Source organism: Dendrobium catenatum, unplaced genomic scaffold (assembly GCF_001605985.2).
Source record: "Dendrobium catenatum unplaced genomic scaffold, ASM160598v2 fragScaff_scaffold_8, whole genome shotgun sequence".
Classification (NCBI taxonomy): Eukaryota; Viridiplantae; Streptophyta; class Magnoliopsida; order Asparagales; family Orchidaceae; genus Dendrobium; species Dendrobium catenatum.
In genome coordinates this window covers 148,146-160,111 of record NW_021318470.1, presented here as the reverse complement: position 1 = coordinate 160,111, position 11,966 = coordinate 148,146, and the positions used below count along the sequence as shown (strand labels likewise).

The window sequence follows — 11,966 nt, the reverse complement described above, 5'->3', positions numbered from 1 at the left end:
AGAAAAAAAAAAAAAAAAAAACCGAATGTATAACAAGAAGCTTTACCTTTCCCATAGCATTTCTAGGAAGGTCGTCCCATAATAACAGCTTTGTTGGAATCTAAAAACAAGCAGCAATACATATTTATAATAAGATCATCAAGCAGTAAATTTTAAATATAGAATGACAGGTTTAAAACATGAATTTATAATTCCTTGTGGATTTTACCCTTGTTAGGACAAACATAAGTTCCAACTTTATGAAGAAATAAATTTATTTGTTAATACTTTTCTTCCATTAAGTATTCTATTTACCCCTCCAATTATGATATATTCCGACATCCATAATATTTTTTTACTACCATGACAATATACATCATTAGCATCGCAAAAAATATAAATATAACAAATTAATTATTATTTGTGAAGGTACCAGCAAACTTGGGCTTCATTTTGGAAAGACTTATTTTATTATTTTTTAAAACAAATTTTTAGAACAAAATTTTCATTTTTTAACTTTAAAATTGCTTTAAGAAACAGTAAAAAAAACAGTCTCAAATGAAGCTTTAGAGACTAAAATTTTCTTATATATATATATATATATACTTATTTATTGTACTAACTTAGGAAGCGTATATAAGAAACGGGACCTTTGGATCACTCTAGCTAGAGTTAAGGTTTCGTTTGGGATGACTTTTTTACTGCTTTTAAAGCAGCTTTTTAGTTCAAAAAATTTAATTTTTGTACTAAAAAGCTGCTTTAAGAAGCGGCAAGAAAGCCGTCCCAAACGAAACCTAAGTCGAACATGAAAGGAAAGAAGGTAGGAAGAGTTAACCTTATAAGGTGCCAGTCTCTCCTTTGACCACTTCTGCAGCTCCTCCAAGCTAATAGCTGGTTTGAAGTCCTGATCAGCTACTTTCTTCTTGTTTTCGGTGGTCACAATTATTGCACACACGATCTCCCCATAATCCTTGTCTTGAAGACCCAACACACAACACTCAGAGACAACTGGGTGCTGAAAATAGCATGAAATACATTATAACACAATGAGAAGTCGCTCCAGCTATGAGCAAACCCAAAATACAAAGAATATATACAAATAAAAAAACTTCCTTTATATTACAAATGAAGTTTTTTAAATCTTAAACCCACATTTAAAACCCATTTTTTCGTAAATAGCAAAAAATTTAAGGTGTGCAATTTTACTAATATGATAGTCTTTTTAAGGTGTGCAATTTTACTAATATGATAGTCTTTTGTTTTAGCCATTGGAATATAAGTGAAATCTATTATTTCATACATCGTGAGCGAAAAGAAGATTAATGGACAATAAATACAAAATTATATATAGGAGTTCGTGCTACAGCCGCAAGGCCCGCAACTATAGATTTAACTATATGGTGAGTGACACCATAATTCCTTTCATGCAACCATAATTCATAGCTCACATAATAGAAAAATTATTCTGTGCGGACACCGAACGTCGTCCGGAAACCAATAAAAATGCACCATGTCACCTTTTACTGTACCACATCTCGGTACTGCTCAGTACCGCGGTTCGGTACCAAGACTCGGTACTGCGGCATCCGGACGTAGAGTTGAGTGGCGTCCACACAGAATAATTTCTCCACATAATAGGTGCAAAGATGGTTTATATACATGCCCGCCATTATAAGATTTATGACAAACTAAATTGTAAACTTCCGGAAGTATTATTGAACAATATACTATATAAATGATTTATCATATTACATCACAACAAGCTAAGAATTATATAATCTGGAAGAGATAATTCATTAATTAATGAGGCCAGATCCATAAAAGAAGCATATGAGAAAAGAGATGCGTGATGCCTGGTTGCTAGAGCTTTGTATTTATATGAAATCTGAAGCTAGAGAAGCCACTGTTCAATATGCTAATTGTGGTGGGTTTAGAGATGAGTACTTACCTCTAAAAGTACTGCTTCAATCTCCAATGCCGATAGTTTGTATCCTCCAACTTTCATGATATCAGCATTAGAACCTGAATCATATATATACATTTAATGCCCAAGAAGACTAAAAGCAAACAAGAATATATAAATGTATCATGTCATTTGTTAGTCAAACTCCGAAACAAAATGTACCATGAAATATACAATTATATGGCATCACTAACACCTAAGACTTAGGAAGAAGCATATAGATGATGCAAGCAAGGAGTAGACTCACAGTCATTCACGAACAGAAAGGCTAGAAACTAAGGATCCATGATTAAATATTCTGATAGCAAAAATTAACTGAAGTTCAGAAACAGAAATTTTGATCATCATCAACCTTTAATCAGGCCGCACGGATAATCTAATAAATTTATGTTATTTCTTCAAGGACATTTCAGACAGTTCAACTGAATCAATTACACACTCAAATTTGAAAATGGCATCATTATTCATGTTCTATTGCGTCACAGAATAAAATAAAACATACATTATTACTCAAGTGGTTGCATCAATTGAGGGGCCTTTAAACCACTAAATATGCTTTGAGATTGTTGTTGAAACACATATTTTTATTGATTACCATATATTACATCCTAGAAGTTTTCAGATATAATTTCCCATCCTCTAAATTTTACTGTAAGTTCTTATGCCTTGATACACTCATGTTAATAAAAGAAAGCTAAAAAGGAAGTAACCTCTGCAGACCAAAATGAATGGAACAAAGTAGTGTAGCCGAAAGTTTGTTAAATGTTATGATTTATGAACTTCTGATGAACATTCACAAAATAAATAAAATCACAATCATGCTTGTGTAACTACATAACTCATGTAAACTATAGGTGGGTTACACTCCATCTTGCATCTATATAACATAGATAAAGTATGTATCACAAATAGTAATGGTTAATTATATAAATAGGTGCTTTCATTGCCGATAAAAAGGGAATATTTGTGTACATGCCTAATGAACATTGGTTTTGGCAGCTAGTTAAATATTTTCCCAAATTATGACAGCAGCTTGAAGCTTAGTTTATATATATCCGCAAAGGTAAGAAAAAAAAAAGAAAAAGAAATCTGCCATACAAGAAATGCTACTTTACATTTGGTAGGATTACGGTTAAAAGAAATTCAAACAGAAAATTGACTATCCATTAGTAATCCATATTTAATGCTAAATATCAAAAAGTGAATTGCCATAATTTAAATGAGAATAATAACAAGTGAGAAGACTAATTTCTTACGTCCTAAAATAACATAGTAACCATCTTCATCTACCATAACAGTATCCCCAGTCTTGAAGAATCCACCATCAATGAATGATTCCTTTGTCACCTAGGGTAACAAAAAATAAGGGATATTTAGAAACATAAAATTGAAATCTTCTTTATTTAAAAATTAAGATTCAGGTTATTTTCTTGCACTACTGAAATCATATATATACGTATGCCTACATAAACTTTATAAATAGTCAAATTTTGGATGTTCTGTAAATCGACAAAATGCCTACACAATAAGAAAAAAGACTATTTCAAAAGGTGATAGACATATTTTTGCCCGCCCAAGACAAACCATCTTATTACTATATCAAAAGTATATTTCCCTCAAAATTTTTTATGTAGATCAGTTTTAAGTTCAAGGGCCGAGTATAGAAATCATGAATAGTTTAAGGGTGACAAATATACCAACATTAGCAAACATAAAACGATACCTAGGACTGTTATGGTTTTTCAATTAGTTGGCCTCCCAGAAGGCCATACTCAATATGATTCCATATCGACAAAAATAAATATAGTAAAAGTTACAAAGTTGAACTCTATGCAGGCACTAAGAGGAGTAATTTGACATTATGACCCCGCATGGAGGAAAAAATGTTGTAAAGGGCAACAAAAGTGTTCTAGAAGCAACAAAGTGTGCAGTAGAATAAAAGCTTTGGAGGGATTATACTTCATTCTCAATAGCTCCAAAAAACTGGCAAAAATGTACTAATTACCACAGACCAGAATCCCGTACAACAACAAGAACAAATTGAATGCATGAAGAACAGCATATGGCAAGCAATCAGAGTTTTCATATGACATCTACCAAACAACTGCAACAAAACGATCAGTTTTGAGGCCACAAACATTCATTAAGATTAGTATGAGATGTTGCGGGATATAGATGCACAAATTCTAGTAAGCATCTTAGAGGAATTGAGAATCTCAAAGGTCATAAATACCACATTAAACTATCCAATTTCAAGTATTAACCTTCTAAAGGTTAAGCCCCAAACAGAAACAGAGAAACCCCAAAAGGCATCAAAGAGTGCATCCTTAAAGTTCTTAGAAATGCAAAATGCCACAAAACTGTTGCTAGCGCAGCATAAAGGGAATAACATGTGCTGTAAAGACAAAAGTACCCAAAAACGTGTGAGCACACCAAGCCAAAAGGCAAAAGAAAAAAAATTAAAATAAGAGGATAGCTTGACAACCATGGAAATTGCTATGCAGTTAAATGTAAACCACATGCTTGTAAAAACAGACAAAATGCAACAAGCTTGCTAAATAAGGATTTGTCGATTGGTTTGGATGGCTTGGCTCAAATTATCTTATTGAGTCAACAAAATACAAAACATAATCTAGGATCCAATTTGGATGGGTTACAAAAATCCTACATCAATCAAGCTAGGCTAACTAAATGATTATCAAATAACTAAAGAGAATATTTACAAATAACTAAACTAACTAAATGGTTATAATAAATGCATTTATTCCTTTACATGCCTCTACAAGATAGAGGACCGATCAGAAAGTTCTACTTTGATACTCAATATAGAATAGTGAGTTCATGGAAATGGCTTGGTGATAGCAACTGCTTGCTGATCCTAAGGATAATACATGGGCCACATCAAGGGCATTATTTCTATTTATACTTTATATCAAATAAAAATGATAATTAATAGCCATCCGTTTCATCCATAATGATAGAAAAAATTTGCACAAAGATGAGTGGCAACCACATTGTCAAGATAGTTCACCGAGGCTTGAGAAAGCTAGATGCCAAGTTTGGTGAGAATAGAGCATGCCCAACAAAGCTAACAGTTGCGGTGGAAATAGAGTGGTACCAACCAAGTGTAGCGGGCTACAATACTTCATTTCTTAGCACTCTAAGAGATGAGACTTCAAAAAAGATACACGTGTGAGCACTTCTAGCAATGGAGCCATCTTTAATACCTATTTAACTGATATCAGAGAATGATGAATTTGAAGTGGTGAGCCATGATGAAGGAGAATGCCAAACTAATAGTGCCACATAAAAAACAAAATAGCCATTTTGCTACAATATAGTTTATTAGCATGGCGGTGAATACATTGAGACATATTTCAATAATCATGAAGTCTATCTCTGGGCATGCAAGAACCATGCACGGTAGATTGCTCACAATAACTTTGTAATTAGTTATATCAGTGAGTGTAGAGCTACAATAAGTGAATACTGAGCATTGGTGAGGAAGAAAACAATATAAATGAGTAGCATCTATCATTTTAGTACAAGCAAGAAGATCAAGCATGTACCAAAACTAAAAAAAGAGAAATCCTTATGGATACAGAACAACTTCTACACCATTAAAATAATGTAAATGGCTCGAGATCCTTAGTTGAGAATCATTGGACAAGAAGAGTGACATGACAATATATAGTAATATCAATATTACTTATGATGATGAAGTCTTTAACAAAAACTAGAAGATATATAAGTGTATCACTAGTATTGGAGACAAAGAAAAATATATCAACTAGAAAGTTAGTGAAATAGAAGAAACTAGAAATTGTTTTAGCTCATAATAACAGTAGGTAAAGGGATCTTGCTTGAGATCATAGATGGTTTCACAAAAACCGCAAACACATGTAGGATGATCTTTGTCAATAAACCTTGGGAGTCAGGCTATATGAAGATGTCCTCAGGGAGAGGACCAGGAGACAGGAAGTATAGACATCGAGTTGACATAGAGACCAATGTCGATTGACAGCTATGTGATAGGTGTCAAATCGATGCTCTGATACCAATTTGATAGGAAACACTTGGATTCACAAGTGTTCCTAGCCAAAATCAGTAAACTGCAGCGATGATATTGCTGTCCACAGCAGGAAACAACCCACAAACAGAGAAAAACAGGAGTTTTACACGAGAAATCTGAGAAAAAAATCAAACAAAACCCTTGTATTTCACTAGTAGATGAATAAAACAGCAAAGATACAATTGATCCTCAATTCGAGAGGAGGATTGATCTCTCCCAAATCTCTAGACGCCGCTAGAGCCCAAAGAAAACCTAAATCTAAGAGATCTCAAATTTCAGCCAAATTCAAGATGATCAAACCCTAGAAAAATCAACTATTTAATGCATATAATTCAAAAGAAATTCCCTAAACAATCCCTGCAATCAATTTCCCTCTTAAACTTTCTCAAATTTCCTTCCTGAAACCGTCCCGCAAGGCGCGCGTCTCGCGCGGCTTCCGCTCAGGCGGAAGCTTTCGCCGTTTCGTGTCTGAGCCAGTCCCGCCTGGACCGGCTGGACCGGTCCAACACTATGCTAAAAAATTAATTGTATAATGGCTGACTTCATAATAAGATAGAATTTTTTATGAAAATCCCTCTTAACCATTAGTGCAAACCTTTAATCACCAATCACTATATATAAGTATAAATTGAGCTATGAAATTCATGTTTTATTCAAAAATCCACTTGCACAAAACTAGGTTTTGAGCTAATGTGCAAAGAAATTCCCATATTGGACGGTTTGAAAATTGCCACACACATTTTCTTATTGAGTTAACATAATATAAAACATGATGGAGGATCCAATTTAGGTAGGTTATAATAATCTTATCATAAATCAAACAAAGTCAATTAAATATAAATCAAATAATTGAAGTGAATATTTATAAAAAAGGAAACTAACTAAATGCTTACAATAAATGCATTTATTTCTTTAAATTGTCAGCCCTCTCAATAAGTTACAAATCCTATAAGAATTTCCTAAATTAAAACTAACTCAAATTCCAAGTCCAATCAAAACCAACTTATGGTTTTTTTAGTCATTTTTAGCTAAGAGTGACTCAGACACTAGTTTGAGTCAATTTTGAATCATGTGTAGCTCACTCGAAGATGAATCAAAGCAGTTCCAAAAAATTTGTAAATATTGATATTTGCTCAATTTAACAAAAGAGTTGGTCAGTTGTAAGAGTTTCTCCATCATGCACAATCTCTCAATTTCAAATTAACCCTAAAACTCTTGTTTATTTTCAATATTAGTCTGCTTCAAATAAATGACTCAATTCGAAATCAAATTGACTATAATGTTGGAACAACTAATAAAAAAAGATTTTAATTTCACATCACAATTGAGCAGCAATAAAAAAGATTAATTATTTTTTTGTTGAAGTTAGATAAGGCGGCTTGAACAAGGCTTATTATTAGTTAATCAAATGAGGGAACCTAGAGGATATTGACAAACAAATAACGGATTGAAACAATATTTTACAATTAATTAAAAATTAAAGATAAAATTACAATCTACAAATACAACATCTTATGATATATTCATTTATACAATTGTATTGTTAATTTTATCCAATATTCTTGCATATTATGACTTTCTCAATTATTAATCCTCTTTCTCCACCAACACCCCTATGTTAAAATGTAGAGTTAGATTTCCTCAATAATTCCTTCGATAATCCTTGTAATTCATAGAAAATCTCTGGTCAAAAATATGTTGCTAGAATTCAAAGATTTGTTAGCAAAATCAAAATCAAAAGCTAAAGATGTGTTGCTAATTTCAATAACAGAATGTTAGTAGAACTTGCTTGTCTAAAAATCTAAAAGTTTTAAGCTTAAAATTCTGAAACAGATTTGTTTCCTAAATCAAATCTGAAGTTGTTTAATTGGTGATTGGTGATGTGAGGGTACTCTGACAAGCCTTTATAAATAACTTAAAGTGCTCAACTACAAGTTCTTGAGCGGTGGCAGAAGTCACAAAGACTGGTGTGACCTTGATCAATAAGATCGGTGGTAGGCACAGAAGATGCATCCACAGGTGACCTAACACCACATAAGGTGATCGATAGTGAAAAGCTGAGTTATTGTCATGATGATAATTTTTCTTGACGACTACACCTTGTATAGTATTACAGTTTTTCTATTGTATAACTCATTGCTCTAACTCCTGCTTTCTATCTCCCATTGCTTTCCCGCTACTATTTCTTATTTCTGATGTTATTTGTTTCCCTCTATGCTATTTTCACTACAGTTGTCACCTTGCTTTCGACCTATAAATGTTCCCTCACCCTCCTCTGTCCTCCTATATGCATTGTTGCGAGCTAGAAATCATAATTGGTGTTTCACTCTTCCACACTTCAAGAATTATGTTGTTTTTTATTCCCCTATTTTTCTTAGTCAGCTTAGCTATTGTAGCTTGTACCCGACACCTATATACTCATGAATTGGAATTTAAACCGGGAGTGAAATTTCTAGAGAAGGAATTGATGTTCTTGCAAGAAGGATAAATTGAAATCTACTGTATTTGAATGAATCTTAACAGATAATAAGAATTTTCTTATTTTAGGTCATTTCTAAGATACGTATAAGACCTTTGAGGAATGCAAAAATTGATCAGTAAGTATTACAGTGAAATTTCTATTTTCTTCGGTTCTTGTGTTTGGTGGTAGGATGTACATTCTTTGAGTGCTTTGTAGGTGTTGACAACTACTTCCGAGGGAAAGTCTCCTTATGCCAATGTGATGCCAAGTTCATTTTGGATTATTTTTAACATTTTTTTTATTTTAATTTTTTACTCTAGTTTGTGGGTATGATTGAAATTTTATAAAATTGATGTATATTGAGTTAGCTTTTCGAAGTTTGAACTTGAAATTTTTTTTAAAATTGATGTTTGTTTACTATTTTTATTATGAAATTTCATATATTAGTGACTATTAGAATATTATTTAGAATAAACGATTTATTATTTCTATATAAAAATTGATTTATTTTTGCTAAAGTTACAAGTTGGTAAAGTGCAGATTGTGATTTTTTGTCTTTTCATTGTGTATGCTATTTTAGGTTGTATTAGTAACCCTAGAAGCTTAATTGCCCAACATCACTAGCAGTATGAGGCAATAAGGCACACAATGAGATTAAACCTAAGCGAACCAATCGTGGGTACCAAAAAATGCTTGCAATTCATAGAAGGTAATCCTTCATTTCTATAAGACCTCATCGATGCATATCAATGTAAAGAAGTAACAAGTTAGGATAGACTGTATGTCTAAAATTCAAGTTAAAAGGAAAAAGTTCAGACATGAAACTTGAGAATTTGTAACTTAAAAAAAAAAAAAAAGGAAGGCAAAAGGCAAGGCGAGACAATTGAAAAACAGAAAAGATAGTTGAAAATAAAGTTATTAAATTTGCAAACATCAAACTTCAAGCAAGCAAGACGCTCAAATTAGTTAAGCAGGAAACTCCCAAATAGACTTCAATAAACTCCCTAAAGAACACCTCGAGCAAAGAAGCAGGTAAATTATTCAAACAAATAAGGAAGAGCAACAAAAATCTCAGACCTATAACATTAAAATTTTAAATATTAGTGCAATTTTCTGACAACATTCTACCAAAAGATGATGGGTACATAGCGTCAGCATCTGTGAGATGAGGGGATTTATTCTGCAGGAATATACCTTAGGTTGTTTCCAATATTCTTTGAAGAGGGAAGGGCTTCGAACACAAAGTTCTCCAACTCCATCTGTGTTATTTCCATCTTCTCCAATTATCTTAACCTGGAAACAAATAACAAAAGAAATAGAATTTAGGAAAACATAATAATTGATATCAACTCAACATAGACCTTACCAGACATAATTTGCTAAAGTATACAAAAGTGCACAAGTTAAATGAAGCTACAGTCAATTCAACAATGCTTAGAGAAATTTCAAATAATGACAATTGGGCAGCATCAGTACCAGTTCAGCATTCCAAAAGATTAGTAAGTTCTTAGGTATGAATCAAAGAGATTGGTTAATTTCATGCAAATTTAAGTTGAATTTTACTATTTGTTGTTTAATCCTGCACACATTGCATAAAAAAAAAAAAAGAAGAAGAAAGATCCTAGCATACCGTCTATGCAAATGATTACAAAATTGTTTTCATATCATAGACAAATTAGACGTAAATGTAATTTCCCAACAATCTTCATCCTGAACGGATTCTGCTCAACTGAGATCTGCTGACCTAATTAAGCTGATTTTTTTGTCTCGGCCCTTACCTGTCCCGCAGGTCGCCCACGTCGAGTCCAGCAGGTCGCGCCTCTTTGCTCGAACCCACGCGCACGACCAAGCTACCTCTCTTCACTCCCCGAACTCCTCACGCCCGCACTCTCTCGTTCTCCCATCTTCCCTCTCACTCTCTAGGCATCCCGCTCTCCTATATTTCCAGAAACTCTCAACTACAGAGGAATTCGCAACTGGAAGTTCGCCGCAGAAGTCCTCGACAAGAGCTACGGCGCGTGAAGGAGGAACAGTGGTGATGTCCTCGGAGGAGGCAGCCGTCCAAAGACAAGCTCGAGCGCGATTCTGTAGACGTCAGTCGCGGGAGCGAGCAAATGATGTACAACTAATACCCCACTTCACGCGAAACCCTTGATGTTTGCATAGAAAGTAGGGAATTTTACATACATAACACTTGAAACTATTATATTTACCTATCTAACATCCAAAGTATACTATTTACATATCTACCACCCAAATACACCCCGTTTCATCTAAATTACCACTCCGTTATGCTATCTGCTCAAACCCATCGCGTCTTCGTCGCCAGAGTAGGTTTGCTCTCGGTCTTCTCCAGTTCTTCGGGTGAGGTGCACTAGATCGGAGCAGCAGGATGCTGCGTGGCTTTCGGCGGAAAATTCATACGGTGGTTTGTCGGAGGAGGAGGAAGACGATGGAGGGCACTGAGCGATAGTTCTTCTTCTTATACATCTTCATCTTGTTCCTCTTCGCCTTCCAATGCCTGTTTGATTTTATACAACACCTCCATACTGGCATCGAAGTTCTCGCGAAGAAGGATGTTGGTGGATTTCACGTCGCAGTGGATTATGCTCTGAGAGTAATCATCTCTGAATGCTCCTCACAGTAAAGATCTATAGAGTGCTTTTTTCCATGTACTCGTAGATCAGAATCATCTCTGAATGCTCCTCACAGTAGCTGATGAGGGAGACGAGGTACCGTTGACGGATTCAGGAGAGTACGACGATCTCTGTTTGGAATTCAGGGTATCCCTGTCGCGAACCAGGCACGTCGCGCTTCACGGCGACTTTGGTGCTGTCGGAGAGGACTCCTTTGTACACTTTACCGAACCCGCCGGCGCCGATGACGAGATTCTCATCGAAATTGTTCGTCACAAAGATGACTTCCGAATACGATATTTGGAGGTCGAGATTAAGCCGAAGGGAAGCAGAGCTCTTTGGTGTTCGATCGGCTGTGGATTCGCTTGACGTTCTAAAAGCCAAGTTCGCTGCTTTAGCTCCTGTGTTGTAGTGCAACCATGATGCATTCGTCGTGTCTTTCTCTTTCTCGACCAGATTTGGCTTTGATCAGCGGCGGTGTAAGCGTAATTGAAGGATGAAAAGCAGGAAAATAAGCAGGACAACACCGCCAAGAATGGAAGGGAGTAAAATAGACAAGAAATGATGGCCGCCGTGGCTTCCTGCTCCGCTATCATACAAGCCTAATTCACCTCCGTGGCTTCCTGCTCCACTATTTTAGGGACAGCCTATTTCCGTGACTTGATTTTGACGGAAGCAAACGAAGTGTTATATTCGATGAGGGATAGGGCATTACGGTGGTAAAAAAGTAAAATTTGAAGTTTGGGTGTGAGATAAGTAAATAAGGATGTTTTAGATGTTATGTATGTAAAAATCCCTAGAAAGTATTGTATTAATTAATATTGTCTATAATTTAATTTTATTTATTAAATGTTT

The 11,966-nt window shown here is 34.7% G+C and overlaps 1 protein-coding gene across 1 annotated transcript in view; it reads right to left on the bottom strand.

The window, feature by feature from the left end:
* Positions 1–7: 7 nt before the first annotated feature.
* The window catches only part of LOC110091939 (malonate--CoA ligase), a gene marked incomplete at its 3' end in the record, with an annotated part of 47,521 nt that continues 35,562 nt past the window's right edge, over positions 8–11,966 (bottom strand). The window contains 5 exon segments of the mRNA XM_028697035.1: positions 8–100; positions 815–994; positions 1,928–2,001; positions 3,199–3,289; positions 9,670–9,768. Coding sequence (XP_028552868.1) covers positions 8–100; positions 815–994; positions 1,928–2,001; positions 3,199–3,289; positions 9,670–9,768 — 537 coding nt within the window.